Here is a 22,121-nt window from a genome sequence, read left to right as displayed (position 1 = left end):
CTTGACGAACGATTGATAGTGTTTAGTGGAGATGAGGGGGGGAGCGTTGGACTTTTTGGCGGCTAGAGCTAGACGAGCTAACCGCATACTCATTGGCTGCTCCGAAGACGTGCGGCTGATGGTGGAGGGGTTCTTTAGGTGATTGAGCCATTACGTCTCTCTATTTCGGGACAGGGGTTCAGGTCTACTTGCCAAGGCCTTGCCATCTCTCACCCCTTTGCAAGACTTTCCCTCAAAGCAAGGTAGATACCCGGACCGCCATCCGTCCGGAGGCTCCAGCCTCCCTCATCATTATATCTAAGTCTCATTCATTCGGTCCATGACACTTAAGTTTTGGCACACTCTTTGCGAAGCAAGAATCTCATGAGTTGGCCCTAGTATCTCTAAGTTCTGCTACTGGGCAATGGTCTTATTCTCTCTCTGTCGCTCCAAGAGATCAAGACTCATCATTGTTGCCTATATAAAGTAGCTATGAGCCGAAACGGCTTCACCTCTTCATCCATGTCTTCAGAACTTCCTGATAGAGGCCATCGCCGAATACCAAATCGCTCTTCTGGAACTCATGAAGATCATCTTGAAGATGATTAGGACCTGGTGGAAGTCCAGGATGAATTTCTTCGCGAACGAAGTAACATTTGAAACAAAGCTTGAAGTCCACACAAGACTGGCAGGACCATGCTGTGCCAATAATGAGCTATGTGATCCAAACCATTAGTAACACACTGAATTCGGCACCCGGGCCAGACAGCTCATCGTGCAAGACACAGGAAAACACATACCGATCGACAACAAATGCAAGCTGGTTTGTCGTGTACATAACCCGTCTGTAGAGAAGATGATTCCGTGAATATTTTTGACTTTTCCTCCGTCGAGGTCGATTCAGCCAAAGCGGCAATGACATTTTCCCCACTGCTGTGGAAAATAGCGATTTGCAATGGAGTCCAACTCTGACCTGCATCTCCCGGAACCGATATCGTGATATCGGCACCGCGCCTGAGAAGGTATTTAATAATGTCTGCTTGACCCTGAGGAGATCTTTCCTCGAGCTTTGCCCCTGATGTCAGACCCCGAGCAGCCCAGCATAACGCCGTCCAGCCATGCTTGTCGGCTTGATCGACATCGACCTTGATTTTGTCAGATGTGAGAATGTCTATGACGGTGTTAACATCTCCGCTTTGAGCTGCCCAGTGTAGAACAGTGCGACCGGTCTTGTCTGCGGAAAGCAAAGGCACGGTCCTCAGTCGGGGCTGCCGGGAAATGAGCCTGTATCTGCTGTATGAGAAGAGAGCTGCGAAGTGAATTGGCAAACGGCCCATCGGATCAGCGATATTCGAGTGACCTCTAAGCGTGTCTAAGATGAGCTTCCAAGGTTCGTCAGATTGCAACAGGCAAGCTATGTTGAGCGCCGTGCCGAAGAATCCACATTTTGCGTTGATATCCGCTCTGGCTTCTCCTGCGAGATGTCGGATCATATCGCATATGACGTACTTATCCGCCTTGGACAGGCATGCAGCCTGCAAGGCACTGCCGAACAAACCCTTTGAGATAAAGCCTGCGCTTGCGCCGCATTCCCGAGTAAGAAACCTGATCATTTCCAAGTTGCCGTCGTAGCATGCTTTGTTCAAGGCCGAACCGTATCGAGAGTTGTCCAAATTGACGCCGGCTATTTCTCTGAGAGTGAGATACCTGATGACTCTCTTGTCTTCTTCTCTACCGAGGTTCGCTCTTTTGATAACGTTGATAAGCGGTGTGCAGCACTTCTGGGGGCATGAAGCTTTGGGCAAGGCCCCGGTACGGATACGCTCCTTGATAATTTCATATTGAGGCACTATGTGCTGGGTGAGATAGAGCAAAGCCGTTCTTCCATGAGAGTCTTTGAAGTTGGGATCCTCATCAAATCGGTGAAAGTCATTATTCGAGGTTTCAATGGGCTCAGCGATGTGACTAGCGATGTGACCAGGGTCGTGGCCAGTAACGTGGTCAGGGATGAGAGGGACATCCGCTGCACCAACATGCAAGCTGGCGACACCTCCAGGCGGTTGGGATCTGGAGTTTTCTCCGCTCGAATTCTCTGAGCTCCAACTAAAAGGTGGCGAAGAAGGTATAGAAGACATGATGAGAGCTGAGATTTGTTGAAGACGTCAAATAGACCCTTTTGCTTTTGCTTTTGCTTTTGCTTTTGCTTTTGCTTTTGATTTCGAGTTTATTGAAGTATACTGGGCAATGAAAGCAAGACTTAGAGTGGAAAAGCTGACGGAATCTCTGATGAGAAGAAATTGGGAGAGTATAATAAAACACTTAGAACGCAATGGTGTACCCCGTCGAGACTCGATGTAGGTGTGGTGAGGCATAATTGTTCACTCGTGAAAGGCCTATGTTTGTGTGGCACAGAAGCCGACGGTAGCACATTGGCTTTGTTCTTCTTCGGACCCTGCCAGTCAATCTGAACATCTAATGAAGGTGTAAAAAAAAGCCAAGAAAAGGAATGACGCAAGAGGGGAGTCAGTCTTTCGATTGGATCGAACAGTCGAAGATACTCGCAAGCAATACCGGGAATGAGACAGGTTCGAATCGCAGCTGATGTTGCGTCTAGATAACTAGGTGGATTTATTCAAAGTATTCTTTGACCAGTCTGTGTAGTACTTGGTTAAGTGGGTGACGATTTACCAAACAAATTCCTTCGTATTGACCATCACAATACATAACGCGCCCGTTTTGTGACCGCCACGATCGTGAATTCTCTTTCTATTCAGACACATTTGTTCAAGACTTGTGTTTCCAAGAAATGTGGCGGCTAGGAAAGCCCGTCTGTCTCACTTGAAGTATTGACCCTTGAATCCCGGGAGGATCTCCTGTCCTTCTGAGTTCTGGTAGCTGACACCCTTCCTTTGTTGCCAAGTCTGCTTGAGGGTAGTAAACTCTCCCATAGTCGGCACCGGATGGCCGCCAGCCTCGAACTCATTCTGAGTGAAGCCTTCGCGCTTCAGCACCGGCGAGTCAATCGTCTTCAGTACGAGGTCGTTCTGAGGACGCGCAAAGTACAACAAACCCAGGCGATCGACATGGCGCTGGTCCTTAGGCGGCACAGATACCTGTTTTCCGAATTAGCAAACTGTAGAGGGTAAGTCAAGTTGTAGGGATGAAGGTTCACTCACCCGGTGAACCGTAGACTTGACGTAACCACCCGTCAGGAAGCTGAGGGCATCGCACGTATTGACGGTAAGACTGCCATCAAGCGGCTTGGCCCACTTCCAGTCGCCGGTCTCATGATCCCTGATTTGCAAAGCGGCCACGGGTTGACGGAAAAGCAGAGTAATCGTTCCCAGATCCGTGTGGCCGCGGGACCACAAGCCATCGTCGAGCTGCTTGATCTCTTCCGGAGTGAATTTGGAATACTTCATATAGCGCAGATGCGACTCATCATGGGTCTCCCACTTATGTACGCGTGTGAAGAAATCCTCGGGCAGCTCCAGAGCCAGAGCGATGAGGTGGTTCAGGGGGTCCAGCACCCTATCATGGAGGTTCTAAGTCTGGCGTCAGTCACGGCATCCCACGTACGATGAATAGGGCTTGTAAAGTACCTTTGCAAATCCTTCAATCTCTTCCTTGCGATCTTCCAAAAGCTTAGGCAGAGGTTGTGTAATGTGTCCAGCGCGAGCTGTATTGGATCTATCAGCAACGCTTCCTCGATTCGAGGCAATCGCTAAAGGATTGAAAAAAAGCTTACTCGCCATGTTCCAAACCTCTGTCTTATCCTTGAGGCCACCGCTCAAAAACCGCCGACCAGCGGGACGGTATCCATTGTAGTCTCCAGAGTCCAAATCCGGCTCATACTTGAGTTTGTCGTCCAATGGCAGTTCGTAAAATTTCTGGCCAAGGGCAAACTGTGCGTCGACCGCCTCTTGTGAGATGCCGTAGTTGATGACATAGAAGAAGCCCTTGGTACGAATGGCCTCGATCAAAGTCTCGGCAAGCTCCTTGTTTCCGTCTGGTGTTCCATACTTCGCAAGGTCAATGGTGGGAACTTCGGGTACCTGTCAGCTTACAAGTCCCGCAGAGTGTTGCGTGAAGAAATGATGGGCCAAGACTTACGGTCAGCCCAATCGAGGTTCTCCTCCGTCTCTGGGACGTGGGTGTATTGGTACAACTCGGATACAGCAGATGGCATTTTGAGCGGTGAGGCGAGGTATCTTTTCTTTGGAGGCTGGTTGGTCTCTGTCTAAATTTTCTCCAATACACCCAAAGCCCGGGTTCCAAGCTCGCCATTTTAACTATGAACCTTGACTGCGAATCCGGACGGCTGCACGCCGGATCTCGCTGCCCGTATTAGTCGAGCCAACACGGCACGGCGACGTCTCCGCAGGACTTAACCACCCACCAAATCCGCAACCATCAAGAGACCAATAATAGCAAGTTGATTTGGTTTCATCCTTCTCCATGGTGTCACACTCGCATTTTACCCCGCGGCACTTACCAAGCAACACAATAAATCTACTTGGTTGAGGCACTTGGAGATGCGAGATCGCCGCATGTCATCATCTGATAACGGATGGCGCAATCCCCACCCCCGTCACACGTCGTCGGGCTTTTCCCGCCAAAGAACCGACGTCTGCGCCGCAGAAAACGGGTTCAAGTCAGTCTAGGGATCCCACCCGGTAGTATTTCTCCGGTCTTGGACGTTCGGTAAACCACCGAGTTCGGCGGAAGTGGTGGGTGAGGGTTTGTCCGGACTCACGATCTCGTTGCCGCATCGGAGATTATTGGTCCTTGTTTAATGTCCTTTACCCGCTATCCCGCATCTTTACCCAATCAGTATGGGCACTCGTCATTCCTGCCACTATGGCGAATAGTGGGCGAGGCTCTTGTGCGATGCATGTAGTCGGGTCTCGGCGGGTGTTATGCTGCATGAGAGACTGGGAGTTGAGCTTATCGCGGGCAAGACGCTGCGGTGGTTGGGTGTTCATAGTAGAAGCACGTCTTGGGGGTGGCAAGCATTTGGCGAGGGCTCGACATAAGAACGAGGCGGATAAAGGGACGTAGGCAGGGGGACGAGGGTTTCTCCTGGCTCTGGTGACATTATATGTAAACCACTACCGACAGCGCAGTCCCGATTCTGACGCCTGCACGCGCATCGCAGGCGGAAATCCAGGAGAATCAGCTGAAGATGGGGTCTTTCACTCAAAAAGTGAAGGGGAACAAGATAGGGGCGGTGATATTGTCGGTTTTTGACTGGTACCGTAAGTATTCGACCGTGTATCTCACATAAGGAAGTCGCTCACGGTCATTGAACAGCCTCACACTATCCTGCAGAAGAGCGAAAACTGTTGCGAAAACTCGATCTCGCGATTCTGGTGTTTGGAAGCTTGTCTTGTAAGTCAAGCTCTCTTCATCTGATCGAAGGCCAACTGAACTAATTGTTACCCTTACCACTCTTAGTCTTTTGCAGAGTAAGGGAGTCTTAAGTCTTTTACTTGTAGCTTTCGTAGTTAGGAGAGCTAATCGTCAGTAGTTCCTTGGGCAGCAAAATGTCACCAACGCATATGTATCAGGCATGCGTGAGGATCTCGATTCTCACGGCAACGAGTTGAACTACTACGTCGTCGCTTGTAAGCCAATGTTCAAACACTCATATCACAAGCACCACTGACCCTCTTCAGACAACACCGCATACGTCATTGGCCAAATCCCGCTCATGACTCTGCAAACAAAGGCAAAGATGTATGTCTGAAAGTTCGACACTTATGCAAACGATTGTATGGACTTGCTGATCATGATTATGCAGTGCACCTTTCTTGTTACCTTCCCTCCAGATCATCTGGGCAGTCATCGCCTTTTCTCAATCCACCATCAAGCATAGCTGGCATCTGTACATCCTTCGCGCCATTACAGGTTTCCTCGAAGCTTCGTCGTTCGGCGGCACTCATCTCATTCGTAAGGATGTCGTTAAAATTCATTGTATGTACGTTGAAATACTGACCAAAAGTAGTGGGCAGTTGGTTCAAGAATGAAGAGCTCTTCAAGCGAGCTGGAGTATGGTTCATGGGTAACTCTCTAGGCTCCATGTTCTCCGGCTACTTGCAGGCCGCGGCGTATCGAAATCTCAACGGCGTTTTTGGACGTGCAGGGTGGCGATGGCTCTTCATCGTTCAGGGTATCATCACCCTACCCATATCCTTTTTGGGTTTTGCGTTCTGGCCAGGTCTTCCCACTTCACCTAAGAGGTGGTACTTCTCCGCGGAGGAGCACGCCCTTGCTGTCAAGCGGATGCCAACAGTTGAACAGGAGGGCATTACCTGGAAGACGTTCAAGTATACGCTCTCCAGACCAATGTGGTGGATTTGCGTTCCTTGTTACATGTTCGTACCCCAGACCATCTTCAGAAGCAGATGTTTCTCTGACACGTTGCAGTTTCTTGTGCCAAGCGCACTACTGGACAGGTTACATGGCTTTGTGGCTAAAGGCTGCTGGATACTCCGTTGAGTTGGTCAATATTTTGCCGACTTTTATCGACCTTCTGCGCGCACTATCCTCTTGGCTGGGAACTACATTAGCGGGTTGTTTGAGTTTGAGGGGCCTTTGGTCTTTTCAGGCAGTAAGAATCCATCTATCTTATCCAAGTTGACACAAGAATCAGTGCTAATTACTTGTAGTCATTTGTCCTCTTCTCTTGCATAGTCTTGTCGATATGGAATGTTCCCGACATTCTCAAATTTCTCGCATTCTATTTCGGAGGTTTCTCCGGAATGGCATCCCCGATCTTGGTATGTCGTTCTATACACCATGCTAGACTCACCTATTTAACAAAAGCGGCTTAGTATTCCTGGTTGAACTCTACGCTCAAGGAGAATTATGGCGAAAGAGGTCTCATCATCTCTTCAATGATGACCCTCGGATTCTGTGGACAGATTTGGATCCCTCTATTCACCTTCCCAACCGTCGAAGCCCCGCGCTATCCCCACGGATATCCCGCAGCTACAGTATTCGAAGTTGCAATGTGGGCTTTTCTCATGTTCGGCACATGGTACATGAAGAGATGGAAGCACAAGCATCCTGACTTGGAGATGAGGCTTGCGACCGAAGAAGCTGCCGCGGAAGGCTCCTCAGGCATTGGATCTGATTCCGATAGGCCTGACGGAGATAGCCCAGCTCCTCAGTATACAGGCAAAGGGGAAGAGATTGTGGCGACTCAGCCTGTGAGCCAGAAAATCTGAAAGACTTGAGTGGCGATAAGAGACTAGTAGAAGCATACGTCAGCGGCAGAGGATTTACCAGATGACTTTTAGTCTTCCGTGTACTTGTTTCTGCAGACAGAGGTGACATGGACTGGCGAGAAGAGAGACCTGCAGAAATGAGCTGCACAGAATGAATCTATTCGAGAATTGAAACTTTCGCGAATATTCAGGACGAGATAAGTGCTCTGAAGTTGATATGTTCGACCAGCGAAGGCGGCATTCTGGATTTGATAAAAGCTGCTACAGCCATACATACCAAGACGAGAGGAGGAAATGAGTGAAACCGAGGATGGAGCGGACGGGAATCCTTGATGAACAGGCGATCTGTTCAGTCTTCTCTATATTAATGACAAGCAAAGGAATTGGCGTCTCGTTGCACAAATGCAATTGTGCGACACAAAAAATATCATCCTTCAGTATGCTTAAAGACAGCCATTGAATTGTTTATTGAAAGTTGGGACGGTACTTTGGTTGGGTGGCCTAACCTGATTAGGAAAGCTGAAAATTGCGGCGGTCTGACATAAGACCGAGGTGACGCGCTCTCAAATTATTAATAATGTCAATTGCGTTTCATCTCACTTTGCTTACCTACACTTAATTACTCAATTAGCGACTTCGTCACGTCGGCTGTGCCTGGAACGCAAGCTCTGAGAAAGGGCCGACCAAATTGAGGAACCATTGTCTCCTAGGGTGGTTGTATTGCTCATACGAATACAACCGCGCATTTTTACGCCATCAAGTCAAGATGGCGCCGAATCAGAAGCCGGCAACCGGCGACTCCTTCAGTCACGACGCAACAGAAACAACTCCGTTACTCATCGCCGGCGATATCGCTCCGACCGCCGATCCCGATGTTTCCAAGGCTACAACACTCAATGAGGCATCCCAAGAGAATGAGACTCCGGACGAGGATGATAAACCATTGCCGGTATGGCAAGTCTTTTGGCTATGCTACGCGCGACTTGTAGAGCCGATGGCCTTCTTCTGCATCTTTCCGTACATCAGCCAGATGGCCGAAGAGAACGGCCACCTGGCCAAAGCGGACGTCGGTTTCTACAGCGGTCTCATCGAGTCACTCTTCTCCCTGACTCAGGCCGTCGTTATGATCTTTTGGGGTAGACTCTCTGATCGAATTGGTCGCAAGCCCGTCCTTGTCTTCTCCCTCTGCGGAGTTACCATCGCCACATCCATCTTCGGCATGGCACAGACCATTTGGCAGATGATCCTCTTCCGATGCTTGGCAGGCGTGTTCGGTGGATCTCTTGTCACGATGCGCACCATGATTGCCGAGCACGTTACCCAAAAGACGCAAGCCAGAGCCTTTAGTTGGTTCGCTCTGAGCGGTAACCTTGGAATCTTCTTCGGGCCCCTTCTCGGCGGAGCCCTAGCCGATCCGGCGCATCAATACCCGAACATCTTCAAAGCCCAATTCTTCTTCGACTACCCTTACGCACTATCCAGCTTCTGCGTTGGCTTCATTGGTTTGACGGCGACCATCACTAGCATACTGTTTGTCGAGGAGACACTGGTCAAGGAGAAGCACAGCAACAATGACGACGCAGCAGCACCGCCCAAGAAGGACAAGGGCTCCATTAAAGAGATCGTTAAATCACCAGGCGCTTCCAATGTCCTCTTCGTGTACGGTTACCTCATGCTTCTCGCATTGTCCTACACGGCCGTCGTGCCCGTCTTTTGGTTCACCCCAGTCGAGCTTGGCGGCTACGGCTTCACCCCTCTGCAAATCTCCGTCATGATGTCCGTCAATGGTATCGCCCAAGTCTCATGGCTCCTCATCATCTTTCCACCGCTGCAGCATCGCATAGGCACGAACGGTGTGCTGCGCGCCTGCGCCTATGCGTACCCTTGGTTCTTCCTCGTCTGCCCTCTCGGCAACGTCGTCCTTAAGCTCGGTGTACACAACTCGGGCTGGGTGACGTTCTTCTGGATCTTTATGCCCATTGCTCTTACCATCGGCTGCGGCGTGAGCATGAGCTTTACTGCCATACAGTTGTCGTTGAATGATATCTCGCCCAGCCCTCGTGTTCTGGGAACGCTTAATGCTTTGGCTCTTACCGGAGCGAGTGTCATCAGGGCATTTTCTCCAGCCTCATTCACCACCCTATTCGCCATAGGTGCTAACACCCAGGCCCTAGGCGGTTACGCAATCTGGGTTCTGATGGTTGCACTCGCAGCTGGGCTAATATTCGCAGTGAGGAACCTCTATGAGCCGGAGGATTTGAAGAAGGCCAGGGAACAAGAGCAGGCTGAGTCATCTTAGAGAGACTACCTTACGGTACCAACTTCATGTTGATACATCTTTGCAGCATTCTGCATGTCAAAAGAATCATATGTGCAGAGAAGTAATACAGAAGCTGCTCTTTGAGGCATCAGTTGGGATTGCGTACATCGTGAATAAACCTATTCGTCACTTACTCACATGTATCTCCACGACCGGACCACTTTGAATATCTCATCGAGGCCTCGGTTTGAAAGATTTGAGGCTTTTGCTCCATTAGCATAATTATACTAGATACTATTACAGGTTATTTACAAATACTATTCATTCATATGGGTATTCCGCCAGCATCCGTCACGTCATATCCCCGACTTCCTTTTCCTGTTAAAATCCGGCAAGACAGACTCCGGTTCTACCGGCTCCGTCGTTATCTCAACCTCGCGATGCTGCCATATCCTGTTGTCTGAGTGAGGATACCCTGAACTGCTGTCTTTCGAGATCTTCTTCCCGTGGTAGTGCTCTCTCGCACTCACACCCGCTTCGTGTTCGGGGAAGTTGTCCCGGGCTGGGCTCCGCACAGTAACGCTGACCGTGCTCTGAGGCATCAGCTCGACATCGTTTGAGCTGCGGGAGCTACGGTCATCGTCGCCTCCACCCATTGTCCGGAGGCCGATGCCGTACTTGGACTCTTCCCGGAAGTTCGGTTTGGCGTTGGCTTCGGAGAGCTTCGACCAGTCTTTCGAGCCGTCTCTCGCATGAGAGGCGTTTCCGGACCGTCCGCCACCGATGGTCATGCCTGCTGACCTTCCTGTCGACTTTTTATTGGAGGACGACTGAGCGTACTTATCCAGACCACTTCGTTGAGCGGACTCGAGGAGACCCTTCCATAGAACACGGACAATTGGACCCTGGATACTTGATCAGTCATGTTATCATCAACGTCGTCATTGCCAAACTTACAAGAGTCGGTAAGCATGCAGACACGATACCACTGCTAATTTCAATGATGTTCCAGGCTAGGCCTTGAGCAAGTGAGTCTGTTATCGTTGGGTTAGTACGAGAAAATCACAAAGTTGATTCGCGTCAGGAGACTTACAAGGAACATCGTTCTTCGTGTATAGCAAGAAAATTCTGAAGCGGTAGACACTACAGAACACGACATAGCTTCCAAGCAGGAAAGTGAAGAGGACCAGAATTCGTTGAGCCCTATTCATCTGTAGCTTTAACACGTGGGGTATCGGAAGATAGAGGATCGCAATGTCGACGATGATGCTCGGAACAGCGATGGCAAGTTGCGTCAAGAACAGGTTGATGCAAGTACCGGGCTTCCACGGTTCCCATAGTGTGTTCAGAGGAAGACACTGAATCGAGGCGGCGACGACGCAAGCGAGCGTCCAGAGCGATGTCAAACTGCCACATATCCATGCTCCCTTGCGGACTTCTCGCATTGGAAAGATGCGTAGGTATAGCAATAGTAGTGCTATTTTGTAGACGTTGACTCCGTTGACGTACAGAATCTCGGCACCGATCATAGTCTACAAAAACGATATCAGCTTAGTCCTCATAAGCAAGATAGTAAAGTGATGAGGGCCAGGGAACGTTGGTACATACTTTATCGAGGAACTGCAGCTGTTCCAGTGTAAGGCGACCTGAATGCAGTCCAATACCAGCATCAACCACTGGACTCAACTGTCAGCATGTCTTCATGATTCTATCTTCCAGAGCCACTTACAGATCAGGTTCATGACCATGTTCCCAATCAATATCACTAGCGCAAACAACATCGTGTAGTCATCTTTCAAGTATCTCGCACCCTGTAGGTGACGGGCCGTGAACCTCAAGCCAACCACAAACGCAGCAAAGACGGTAAAGGCAATCGTAATGCCTCGTACATATGGACGAAGATCCTCGGACAGGTTCTGATCTTCAGCGAAGTCGGCCAGCTTCTTCAGATAGTCCCTTTGAGGCTGATCGATAGTCGGATCGTTGTACGGATATGTCACCATAGTGGCTGCCATGGTTGGTGGCTTTATGGCCACGCGGGCTCTCGTTGAACGGCGGTGTGTAGGGAACGGGTCGTCGTCGATGGTGAGTGGAGGGGGGTTACCGAGTAAACGGACGCAAGGGGGGCGATTGCACCGGCCGCACCACGTGGGGATGGGGAATCATTTTATTCTGAATAATTCTTAGGGAATGCCAGATGCCTTCCTTGCCGCGGGCTTCGCTTACACAAAATCTAGCAAGAGAGAAAAAGCAAAAACACGTGCGACAACCCCGTCGTCGTCGTCTATCACGGCCGCGGTTTTCGGCCTCTTGGACCCGTTCGTTTTGCCCGAACCACTGTTGCATTCCCAAACTGTCAATCACTTCTGTTTTGACATGTCATGTTTGACAAGTCAACCTGCCCCCATTGCAACTGCTACCTCGGGTAGGGGCCCAGAGAGAGGCAATTTGTGGAACTGCAACCGAAAGAAGCAATGAAAAGGGGAGCAAGCCCCCGGCCAAGTCCCGAGGAGTTGTCGGGTTTGTCAATCTTTGTCAGTTTCGAGGAGGAAACCCATGAGGGTTGTCCAGACATCTGTGGACTCTGGACAGGGTGGGATGTCGTAAGGAGGCTAGGAGTATAATTTGTTTTAGTCCTAGTCTCGTCTTTCTTCTTCCTCCATCTTGGACCTACACAAGCCGGCCCGCAGCACGCTACAGACACTAGGAAGCATCGTTGCCTACGTCCGATAGACTCGGATTAGGAAGAGTGCTTCCGGCGCACGGCTCTCGTTCTGGGGTCTCGCATCCAAACTCGAAAAACCGTTGGAACTGATCCCGCGCTAGTCGACTAGTTCGAGGGGGATCCCCTCTTCTAGACCCGCCTCTAGCAACTAGGGCCCGCATGCCATGCCCCTTGACGTCCGGGCGCATCCATGCAGGCACAGGGTTGACATCGACACATCATCGCCAAAACCACGGCAATTGTGGCCTCTGCGCAGGTCCCGGAAGAGAGCTGTTGAAGACGCGGATGGGGGCCGCTTTGAGTCAACAACCCTGCAATCTGTACTCGATTTCTCACGGTGGACCACGATTCCTTCCTGTGCGTCATTATCGTCAAATACTCGATGGAATATTGACACGGAGGATTGTTTTTCTTTGGGTATGAGGGGCAAATTGAAAACGATGGGAGATATAATACGAAGCTTGCTCTCGAGCCCTCGAGCCCTCGAGCCCGCGACTGCCGAGGTAACATGGAGAAGATGGTTGCAGAAGGCCTCGGAGACTAAAGCAAACTACTTAGCGAGATGCTTGAACTCCAAAAGAAAAAGAAATGCTGAACAATGCAGAATGACGGCGCAGCATATGCTACTCCGTAGACAAAAGCAGATCCTGCCACATGCATTCTTCAAGCTGTAAGCCTGTAAGGTACCGAGCCCCTCTCGTCCTTTTGACTCCGCTCGATCGAGCCGGGTATTCACTTACGCCATAACCTGTTCTGTCATGACCCCCTCGAGTTGGCCCCCCTTCGACCCCTTTTCACAACTGGAGCAACCCACCGCCCATGTTGGGCCGTTTGTGGATAACTTCGGACGACCGCGTAAACCTCACTAGCGGATCTCAAGGACTCAAGACCTCGTGGCAATATCCGACGGTCTATCCGGCGTCCTTCCCGCTGTCACGCGTCGTTCATCGCTTTCGGCTGCTGTCATTTCGGGGATATTGCTTGCTGAGGATGTATATTCATGCCTTGATATCTATAGCAGATACGAAGTAGTACTTTAGAAAGGCCACCTGCCTCTGTCCATCACTTGCCTCTCTTGTTGTTGCTACCGGGCAGGCTACACATTCCTTTTTACAGTCCACCTCGATCAAAGTCCGCACGCATCCCTCACCCCATCTCTGCCCATATCCTCATCTCATCAATCTCTGACAGACCCAAGATCGCATCTCTCGTGGTTATCAGTTGTCACGTCACATTCTCATTACACAATGAAGCCCTCAATTCTTATTGTTCCCGGCGCTTGGCAGCTGCCTTCGGCCTTCCAGCCCTTCGCTACCGAACTGGCCGGCTCCGACTTCAACGCCTCCATCGTGGCTCTCCCCACGGTCGGCGGTACCACCACGCCCCTGGCATCTCTCTCAGATGATGTTGCCGCCGTGCGCACCGAGCTGGATAAGCTTGTTGCCGATGGCAAGGAGGTCGTCATCTACTCCCACTCCTACGGCGGTGTTGTTGCCAGCAACGCTGTCGAGGGCTACGACGTTGCCACTCGCTCCGCTGCTGGTGCTTCCGGTGGTGTCGTGAGCATTGTCTACGCCAGTGCTTTCATGCTTCCCAAGGGTTCCAGCTTGCTCGACCTTCTCGGCGGCGAGCCTCTTCCTTGGATGATTGTCGAGGTATGTAACCCAATCCCTCAGTTCCCGTCGGCTACGACGCGGCAGTCATACTAATATGCAATATAGGGGGACCGTGTTGTCGGCAACGCCACTCTGCTTCCCGAGGTCGGCTTCAACGACCTCCCAGCCTCTGAACAGGAGAAGTGGGCGTCCGAGATGACCTGGACCGCTCTAGGCGCCTTCACCAACGCTTCTGGCTACGAGCCCTGGAGCAACGGCATTGACTGTGCCTACCTCTATGCCACTCTCGACAACGCCCTGCCTCTCAGCTACCAGCAGGGCATGTCTGCCGTCCTGCCTGCCGGCTCCAAGACGGAGACCGAGCCTAGCGGTCACTGTGCTCACCTGAGCAGGCCGGCAAATGTGACTTCTATCCTCAGTAGATGGTACCCGGGCAACTAAGTGCCGCTGCGCGTCGAGGTGTGAAACGGAGAGTTTTTGGGTTTCGTGATAGCGGCGTAGCGGCGTGCGGAAGGCGCAGATCTAAATGAGCCAAGTAATTCGAATAATACCTCCAAAGAATTGATGTAACGCTGTCAAATCCCCCCAGTGGGCCTCTTTTATTTGCGACGTGGCTTTGACAGCAGGCACAGTGTTGCCTGGCCCATGGTCGAATGGGGCGACAGTCTCAAAGAGACTCGGCGAACTGGCGAGTCACTAACCTAGCCGGCCACGTTGAGGCAAGGGAATGCCGGTTTTTTACCATCTGGAGACGTTCGCGATCGTAACGGCCCGAAAGTCCTATCGTGCCACCATGAACCGTTTGTGTCCCCAGATCGTTCGCGATAAATCGTGGTCCTCTCTCTGTTGGTGGCCATCTCCACATGACGCCTGTCAAACTGTCAGGGGATAGATGTCGGAAATAATGGCTTTCGTCTGGTTTTGGGTGGGAGCTGGGAGAACCAACAAGCCATGCCCATGCTAGGGTCGTTCTGAGAGCAGATTTTCTCGCCTACCAAACACCGAACCCCACAAGGATCCTTGAAGGTTTGACGGTTAACCTGAAAGGCGGGACCTTTTCGACGAGTGATCGGGCAGTGTGCTGTAAGTGGACGCTCTCCCTGGCGGCCAGTATCTCCAAGAGGACGGATTCTTCTGTCCAGATAGTTGTCACGGGCATGGAAATGAGTTGCAAGCTGGTTCAAACTGCCGTAGTTAAATGAATGCGTCTACTGGCACTTCCTTCTATGTTGGTTTGTGCCGGGGGTTCCCTGTTTGTCTGAAGACTGCTGGACTTGAAAAAAGCAGACACATCCGTATGAATGGAGCCGTTGGAATACGCTTTTCTCTACGCCTCAAGGACCATGTTCCTAGCCTCTGATTTTTTACGTAGCCACCCACCCACTAACAATAACAGCAAAGGCAACTTCTAGCATTATGATATTGATTTTCACACTTGATAGCCTCAAACCTCTCTGCGTCAGACGGTCACAAGCTGGCAAGCAGCAAACCACTCTATAGGCTGGACTATCCAGTCACTAGTATATTGGGAGAAGATCAGACTCTTCCATATAGATAGTATCTTGGGATGGGGTCCGCAAAAGGGTAATCAAAACGAGGTGATATGTAATCATGATTCTAAGGCCGATGTAACTGATAAGCCAGGTTTATACCGATTGGATAACACATACCACTTCCATTGATGTTTAGGGGAGCCAATCTAGGATGAACAAATAATACCTTCACTGACCTGGCGGCATCAAAAAGTTGGTTCATGAGTACACGGGGACATTGCATATTGGTCTTTTTGTACGGGTGTCCTTTCTGTCGATCTTCTCAAAAGGGACTCGCCTAGATGATAATACAATTGCGCCATGGAAACATCGTGATCTAGGTCCGTGGGATCATTGGATCTATCGCATAAGAGAGATCGAGCCAACTAGATTGAGTTGGAACTAGATAGCATCAAAACTGTGAGTGGCACTCTTGGAATATCCATAAAGATGGTACTATAATTCTGATTCCAGTGCAATGTGGTAACTCTTGAAATCGAAGCTGGCATGTTTGTATTGATCACATGATCAGTGTTAGACTTAACAACCTTGAGTTTCCGCCATCAGTACTTTCAATCTCCTAATCTTCTCGTTCACGGGCTATCCTTTCCGAAAGCAAACGCCACCCTAAAGCTCGCTGCTATTGTACAAATGCAATGTTTAGATATCGCAACTTCGAAAGCCTACCATGCCCGTCCCAACATTGTTCATTGCAAACAGAAAACTTCTTCCATCATCCTGAAGAAATTGAATAGACTCAATCCGACTGGTTTTGATGCATACCTAGTACGCCTGAGTTGTGTCGACGAGTTTGACTCCGGTTCAATGTTGCTCAACACGCTCCCGTAGACTGAACAGACAAACCCTCAATGGGGCCATTGGTGACGCTGACTTCACAGTCCCTACCCATGGCGAACTGCACATACGGTCCCTGGGGAATCGAGACACCTCCAGTGTCGCCAGCGCCGACGCACCCGCCAGCTTGACCTCCTCCAGAAGCAGTGAAGGCAAATCCGCAGTTGCCTCTAGCTTGGGGATGAGCTTGGACCGTCGCAGCGCAAAGTGCAGCAAGAGCGAAGATAAAGCGAGCCATCTGTGGTCCATCAAATTAGCTCTTAACCAGGTGTGGTTGCGACAAGGATCAACAAACATTGAGTTTATTTGTTTAGAGGTTAAAGGCCTGGGAAGAGTGAAGTGTGAACAACGTTTTGTTTGGTAAAAGTGTACAATAGTAAGGTTACGAGCCGATGGGATGAACTAATGGCAATCATAGAATTTCACAACTTGTCTATTTTATAGAGTTGACGGGTTCCAGTTCCTGACCGCGGGACGCTCTTTAACTATAGTACCAGATTCCCGAAATAGCCGTTTAGCTATGGCGAAGTCATGATCGCTGGCGCAGATTGATTGTCAGCCCCACCACAACATGGAGTTACAAGTGAAATTCGCAGCGCAATCGTGAAGTGACATGACTAAGTCGTGAACTTACATAGATCAGTAGCATAATGATCTATATGACCACGGGAGCTTGAGCCTACCACAAGGAACGATTGTTCTCGCTTAAATCGCATGACTCTCTTGTGAAACTGCTTCATCAGGTACAACAATTCGTGGTTTTCTTACCGCTTCCATGGAGAATAGGCAATTGGCAGCGCGAATGTCATTTTCCGGCAATAAGTGTGCCGAAGATGGAAATGAGAGAAACCAAGATGATAATATTCGCTAAGGAGGCAGCAATTGAGGCAGGTTAATTTAGTAGTATCAACAATGACATAGCTACTAAATCCGTAATCGTGATAATCAGGAACGGAAATAGTAGAAATAAGTCTCCATTTAATGAGCCTGGACTTGATCCTTGGGGTGAAGATGTTTCATAGGGTAAGGTAGGTACTAATGGTACTGATACATCAGATGGTTCATTTCGAGGACGCCTGAAAAAACCCTGGGGTGGAAGAGATTCAGCGACAAGTCCGGAATCTTAACTCTGACTCGTCATCTAGAGCTTAGGAACAAGGACCAGATGCACCGACGGAGACCCATATGTGGCTATGTGCTTAATCGCTCTAGGGCCATTTACCATGGGCAAATTGAGACATCATGGTTGGAGTCGGCCGCCGGAAAGCTTGAAGACCGCTGGGTGCTCTGAATTTGAGTCAAATGCATCCAAGTGACTACTGACCAAGTCCTTATGTTCTTTTTAGCGGCTGGTTGATAGGTGTCCTTGTGCTCATAATAACTTACGGGGCCGATAAGCACTAGCTAGTAAAACAATTTGACATTGCGATGGTCGGTCTCCGTCCATTGCGGCCGCGCTGCTCAAGTTGCCGCTGCAAGAGTGGCTATCACCCTAGAGAGAGGGACTTGGATGTAATTCTGGCACACGTCTTCAACATCCTTTCATGGAACCGACTAATTATGGCCGGTTGGCCCAATGGCAAGGCGTCTGACTACGACTCATTAGTTATCAGGAGATTCTGGGTTCGACCCCCAGGCTGGTCAATGTTTTTGATTTTCAATGCGGGATTTCCGTCTTTGTGTGTATTTTTTGGCGCTTGTGGACGCGGGTGGTGGGTCCGGCAAAGTGGACCCTTTTCGGCGTAGATTTTTGGGGTTCTTGCCGAGATTGGCTGGTTGTCTTGGAGTAGTCCGTACATCGGCCGGGTGCGGAGGCGGGGGGGTACGGGGGCGGGTTTGTAGGGTCGGTAGGGAGCGTGGGGGTTCCGTTCGACTTACAAGGGCGACCGGAAAGCTCCCGGTCTACCTTGTCTCATTGGTGTCAATAGGCTCCGAGCCGTGAGAGGATTAGTCGGATGTAATTTGGCTCCTGTGTAATGCTGATCAATCGATGCTGGAGTATGCTTTAGTTGCCTTGGATTCAGCCAGATAAGTATCTGCTATCTTTGGTACGCACTTACGCAATAAAGTCACCTTTTCGAAATACTCATCAGATAGTGGGATGGTGCCATAGGGCCGTTGGTAGAAGTGTGCAATTCGTTCCCAGATATGGCAAGCCTTTCCACAGCCGATGGTTCAGGCTTCTTCAAACTCTAAAAAGCAAAGACGGCACTGAATTCGGAAAACGTATTGCTTCGTCAACCACTAGAGACGATGAAGCTCGCGGAGCACTCTGCAATATTCGCATCACCTTAGCATTTAGAGCTTGTCTCGTGTGCCAATTACCCCTCCCACCGGCGCGGTCTTCGGATAGCTCTTGTTTACCGTGGGCCGTAGCCTATGGCCTATGCCGCCTACTTATCTATGCCCGAACCCCCGGTCAAAGTTGCAATCGCACTTGTTATCCCAAAGTTTAATAAATACCGTTTTCTCCGACGAGCCTATCCATACCGCGGCAAATTCTCCAACTAGCAACGAGTACCGATAGTCGGGTACGTTAAGACCAAGGCGTTACTTTGATCGGAAAGTTTCATAACTCTTCGGTGGCTTTCTGTACGAGATACGGTGGGCTTGAAGGGTGGTTACGAGAGGAAGAGAATGGAAAGCTGCTACGAGTCATGGAGCTATGCTTGCCTCATAGCATGTTTCCACATGTCATCGGAGGGGTCGGAACTGTTCCGGCAGCGCTGCGAATGAATCGTATTATAAAGAAGCTCGAATTGAAGCTCAACGATCGATTACAATTCGGAGATTGGTTGCTATATACCAAAGGCCGATATCAAGAATAAATAATCATTATCACAGCAAACCACCCCCAACATGACTCTTCGCGTCCTGCTGACCGGCGCAAACGGCTTCATAGCCCAACACATCCTCGCCCAGTTCCTCGCAGCAGGCCACTCCGTCCGCGCCGTCGTCCGCTCTCAGTCCTCCGTCGACCAGCTCCAAAAGACCTTCGCCTCCTACCCCTCCACGCAGCTCGACTTCGCCCTGGTGCCCGACATCGCCGCCTCGGGTGCGTTTGACACCGTCCTCGTCTCCGACCATGCGCCCTTCGATGTCGTCCTCCACACGGCCTCGCCCTTCAACTTCCGCAAAGGCAACTCAAACGCCGACTTCCTCGACCCGGCCGTCAAGGGAACGACCGAGATCTTGCACGGCGTGGTGCGCAAGGCACCGACCGTGAAGCGGGTCATCGTCACGAGCTCGATGGCCGCCGTGATCGACATTACCGCACCCCCCATCTCCGACCCTCCTAAGATTTACAGCGAGAAGGATTGGCTCGGCGTCTCGAGGGAGGACGCAGAGGCGTCAACGCACCCGGCGATACCCTACGTCGCCAGCAAGAAATTCGCAGAAAAGGCGGCGTGGGCCTTCCTCTCCTCCGAACCGAAACCCGCCTTCGACCTCGTCACGATCTGCCCGCCCATCGTCTACGGACCCCTCTACGACGTCTCGGCGACGGCCTCCCCGCAGAACCTCAACGAGAGCAACCATATGCTCTACCAGAGCCTCTGCGGGCCGTCACTCACCAAGGAATCGCCGGTCCCGCCCGAGATACTGCACCTGTACGTCGACGTGCGGGACGTGGCGCGAGCGCACCTGCTGGCGGCGACGACGCCCGAGGCGGGCGGGAAGAGGTTCCTGGTGAGTCCCGGGGGCGTGTCGAATCAGCGGCTGGCGAATATTTTAAGGGAGAAGCTACCGCAGTGGGAGGGGCGGATACCAAAGGGGGACCCAGCTAAGGAGGCTCTAGCGGAGGGCATGTTTGGGGTTGATGCGTCGTTGGCGGAGAAGGTTCTTGGGATGGAGTATAGAATGTTGGAGGATACCATTGGGGATACTGCTGTGCAATTTGTCGAGCTTGAGAATCGGGCAAAGACTGCTTGATTGGTATGATGATCTTGGATTCATATGTATTAACTACGTCTTGGCGAGACTAGACTATCGATACGATTCTTTGACTAACACGCTCGAAAAGCATTGAGTAATTCTTCTGAAAAGCTTGTCTGCCATCGTTCTAGGCTCATCAACTCTTTCCGAATTGCAGACTTTGCGTGTAACAGTACGAATGAAGGCCGTGCTTGCCCATCTCGCCCCCATGACCACTGTCCTTCATCCCGGAGAAGTAACCCCCGTGGTGCGGTATTTCGGGGAGGTTGATCGCGACCGTTCCCGCCTCCACCCTCCGGGCGAGGCTCTCGGCACGGCCTAGATCACGGCAGTAGACCGAGGAACCGAGACCGGCGTTGGCCAGGTTGACCCGCTGGAACAGCTCGTCTTCCTCTGTCCAAGATAGGATGGGCACTATCGGGCCTGGAGACGTAGTTAGCATGGATAGCTCGTGCGTGACTACAGAGAGAGGTGGTTCCTAGCCCAAGAAACTTGGACAAGCATTAGTGGACTTACCGAATTGTTCTTCCTTGACCAAGATAGAGTCGTCGGGAGGCTTTGTGACAATGGTCGGAGGTATCCAGAAGCCTTTGGAGTCCTGGGGATGATTCGCAGCAATCATATTGAAGCCATTCTTCTTGTAGTGATCGAAGATATCCTTGACAACATCATACTGCATCTTGTTCGAGACGGGGCCGAATAAGCTAGGCGCGTGTGCATCCTTAGTGATGACATATTTCTCGGCAACTGCGCTCTTGAAGGCATCCAGGAACTTTTCATACACCGAATCGTGGACGTAAACTCGCTTCGTTGCTACGCACATCTGCCCGGCGTTGAAGAAGCATCCTTGGGCGACCTGTCCTGCTACCTTTGCAATATCAATGTCGTCAGTCACGATCGCCGCATCGTTGCCGGCCAGTTCCAAAGTCAGACGCTTAAGAGTCTTTGCGCAACTCGCCATGACGCTCTTTCCCGTGGCGATTGTCCCTGTGAAGCTGATCTTGGCGATGCATGGATGCAAGGTCATTGCGATACCAAGATCGACGCCGCCGTTGACCACCTGTACTACACCGGGAGGAAAGACATCGATGAGCAGCTCGATGGACTTCATGACGGAATACGGAGTGAAGGGTGACGGTTTAACGATGATGCAGTTGCCGGTGATGAGTGAAGATGCCACTTTGATGTTTGACAAGATGAGAGGGAAGTTCCAAGGACAAATAGCCCCCACGATGCCCAGTGGTTGGTGAGTGGCGACAATCTTGATGTTGTCGTCCTCGAAAGTGACTTCATCTTCGAGGTGAACATTTGCTGTTGATTGTGAGTATGAGTGAGTCAACTCAAGAGAACAGTGCAGGCATACAGTAGTACGAAGTTTGATTGCAGGTATTTGTGATTTCAATGTCGGCCATTAGACTCTAGACGCCACGAGTCATCAGTATCTTCATTATTGGATTGATTTCATGATAAAAGTTATGTTATTACCGATTTCCCCGTCTCTTTCATGACGATTTCTTTCAGCTCATCCTTGTGGGTGGTATAAATCTCCACAATCTTGCGCAAGAGATCAGATCTCTCTTCGATCGTAGTCTTGGACCAAGTCTTGAGGGCCTTTTGAGCGGCCGCAACGGCTTCCTCGAGATCCTGCGTCGTGGCAAGGGGAGCGTCCCAGAGCGGTTCCTCCGTGCGGGGATCTGTGCATTGGTGGTGGTTATCGCTCCCACGGCGCTCGCCATTGATGACGTTGTAGAACTTCATGTTGTCCGCTGTCGAATCTAGCAGGTATCCCATGGCTACGGAGAGTTCTAAAGAGGTAGAGAGGCCAGCTTAAGAATCGATGTGTCGGCAAAGCTATATCGACTCTCTACCTCGGTCATAGCACCGTCGAAGAGCCAAAAACTTGTCTCAGCCGGCATAGCTGGAACGCAGCCGAAATGCCACCCTGCTCCATGTTCCTGCGGAGAAGGGAGGGGTTCAAGCCATCGGCGA

General features: G+C 50.8%; 8 protein-coding genes and 1 non-coding gene across 9 annotated transcripts; 5 read left to right on the top strand and 4 right to left on the bottom strand.

The window, feature by feature from the left end:
• Positions 1-487: 487 nt before the first annotated feature.
• Positions 488-2,114, bottom strand: BDZ83DRAFT_734161 (ankyrin repeat-containing domain protein; the record flags this gene model as incomplete). Its single annotated transcript, XM_060512937.1, has 2 exons — positions 488-694; positions 780-2,114. The coding sequence occupies 2 exons, from the start codon at positions 2,112-2,114 to the stop codon at positions 488-490; spliced, it is 1,542 nt and encodes a 513-aa protein (XP_060360465.1).
• A 456-nt stretch (positions 2,115-2,570) lies between these two features.
• On the bottom strand, positions 2,571-4,216 carry BDZ83DRAFT_635285 (2OG-Fe(II) oxygenase superfamily protein). Its single transcript, XM_060509156.1, has 5 exons — positions 4,093-4,216; positions 3,728-4,024; positions 3,582-3,658; positions 3,156-3,524; positions 2,571-3,092 (listed from the first exon to the last, which is right to left on the bottom strand). Exons 1-5 carry the CDS (start codon positions 4,166-4,168, stop codon positions 2,814-2,816), a joined length of 1,098 nt encoding a protein of 365 aa, XP_060360464.1. The 5' UTR covers positions 4,169-4,216; the 3' UTR covers positions 2,571-2,813.
• A 948-nt stretch (positions 4,217-5,164) lies between these two features.
• BDZ83DRAFT_756154 (major facilitator superfamily transporter) lies at positions 5,165-7,211 on the top strand (the record flags this gene model as incomplete). Its single annotated transcript, XM_060514707.1, has 10 exons — positions 5,165-5,237; positions 5,293-5,370; positions 5,437-5,447; positions 5,510-5,606; positions 5,658-5,718; positions 5,783-5,931; positions 5,987-6,356; positions 6,409-6,592; positions 6,651-6,761; positions 6,816-7,211. The coding sequence occupies 10 exons, from the start codon at positions 5,165-5,167 to the stop codon at positions 7,209-7,211; spliced, it is 1,530 nt and encodes a 509-aa protein (XP_060360463.1).
• A 593-nt stretch (positions 7,212-7,804) lies between these two features.
• BDZ83DRAFT_635274 (major facilitator superfamily transporter) lies at positions 7,805-9,805 on the top strand. The gene has a single exon (XM_060509155.1). The coding sequence runs from the start codon at positions 7,978-7,980 to the stop codon at positions 9,508-9,510; it is 1,533 nt and encodes a 510-aa protein (XP_060360462.1). The 5' UTR covers positions 7,805-7,977; the 3' UTR covers positions 9,511-9,805.
• On the bottom strand, positions 9,780-11,677 carry BDZ83DRAFT_734158 (uncharacterized protein; the record flags this gene model as incomplete). Its single annotated transcript, XM_060512936.1, has 6 exons — positions 11,201-11,677; positions 11,080-11,147; positions 10,565-11,003; positions 10,429-10,505; positions 10,002-10,376; positions 9,780-9,788 (listed from the first exon to the last, which is right to left on the bottom strand). The coding sequence occupies exons 1-6, from the start codon at positions 11,484-11,486 to the stop codon at positions 9,780-9,782; spliced, it is 1,254 nt and encodes a 417-aa protein (XP_060360461.1). The 5' UTR covers positions 11,487-11,677.
• Positions 11,678-13,195: 1,518 nt separating this feature from the next.
• BDZ83DRAFT_795913 (Alpha/beta hydrolase fold-1) lies at positions 13,196-14,334 on the top strand. The gene is made up of 2 exons (XM_060515853.1): positions 13,196-13,851; positions 13,918-14,334. The coding sequence occupies exons 1-2, from the start codon at positions 13,444-13,446 to the stop codon at positions 14,251-14,253; spliced, it is 744 nt and encodes a 247-aa protein (XP_060360460.1). The 5' UTR covers positions 13,196-13,443; the 3' UTR covers positions 14,254-14,334.
• A 3,427-nt stretch (positions 14,335-17,761) lies between these two features.
• Positions 17,762-17,843, top strand: BDZ83DRAFT_t258. Its single transcript has one exon. It is a non-coding gene; the product is annotated as a tRNA-Arg (tRNA).
• Positions 17,844-19,058: 1,215 nt separating this feature from the next.
• On the top strand, positions 19,059-20,129 carry BDZ83DRAFT_756150 (NAD dependent epimerase/dehydratase; the record flags this gene model as incomplete). The annotated part of the gene is made up of 1 exon (XM_060514706.1): positions 19,059-20,129. One exon carries the CDS (start codon positions 19,059-19,061, stop codon positions 20,127-20,129), a length of 1,071 nt encoding a protein of 356 aa, XP_060360459.1.
• BDZ83DRAFT_744037 (aldehyde dehydrogenase) lies at positions 20,124-21,890 on the bottom strand (the record flags this gene model as incomplete). Its single annotated transcript, XM_060513150.1, has 4 exons — positions 20,124-20,555; positions 20,649-21,443; positions 21,496-21,550; positions 21,618-21,890. 4 exons carry the CDS (start codon positions 21,888-21,890, stop codon positions 20,269-20,271), a joined length of 1,410 nt encoding a protein of 469 aa, XP_060360458.1. The 3' UTR covers positions 20,124-20,268.
• Positions 21,891-22,121: the final 231 nt, after the last annotated feature.

Source organism: Colletotrichum acutatum (assembly GCF_030867785.1).
Source record: "Colletotrichum acutatum strain CBS 112980 chromosome Unknown BDZ83scaffold_118, whole genome shotgun sequence".
Taxonomy (NCBI): domain Eukaryota; kingdom Fungi; phylum Ascomycota; class Sordariomycetes; order Glomerellales; family Glomerellaceae; genus Colletotrichum; species Colletotrichum acutatum.
Note: the sequence above shows the minus strand (reverse complement) of the source record. Positions and strands in the feature narration are given on the sequence as shown.

Coding starts and splice junctions, on each gene's coding strand:
- BDZ83DRAFT_635285 (XM_060509156.1), bottom strand. CDS start 4,168: ATGCCATCTGCTGTATCCGAGTTGTACCAATACACCCACGTCCCAGAG. Junction 4,025..4,092: donor GAACCTCGATTGGGCTGACC/GTAAGTCTTGGC, acceptor AGGTACCCGAAG/TTCCCACCATTGACCTTGCG. Junction 3,659..3,727: donor AGAGGTTTGGAACATGGCGA/GTAAGCTTTTTT, acceptor GATCCAATACAG/CTCGCGCTGGACACATTACA.
- BDZ83DRAFT_635274 (XM_060509155.1), top strand. CDS start 7,978: ATGGCGCCGAATCAGAAGCCGGCAACCGGCGACTCCTTCAGTCACGAC.
- BDZ83DRAFT_795913 (XM_060515853.1), top strand. CDS start 13,444: ATGAAGCCCTCAATTCTTATTGTTCCCGGCGCTTGGCAGCTGCCTTCG. Junction 13,852..13,917: donor TTCCTTGGATGATTGTCGAG/GTATGTAACCCA, acceptor TATGCAATATAG/GGGGACCGTGTTGTCGGCAA.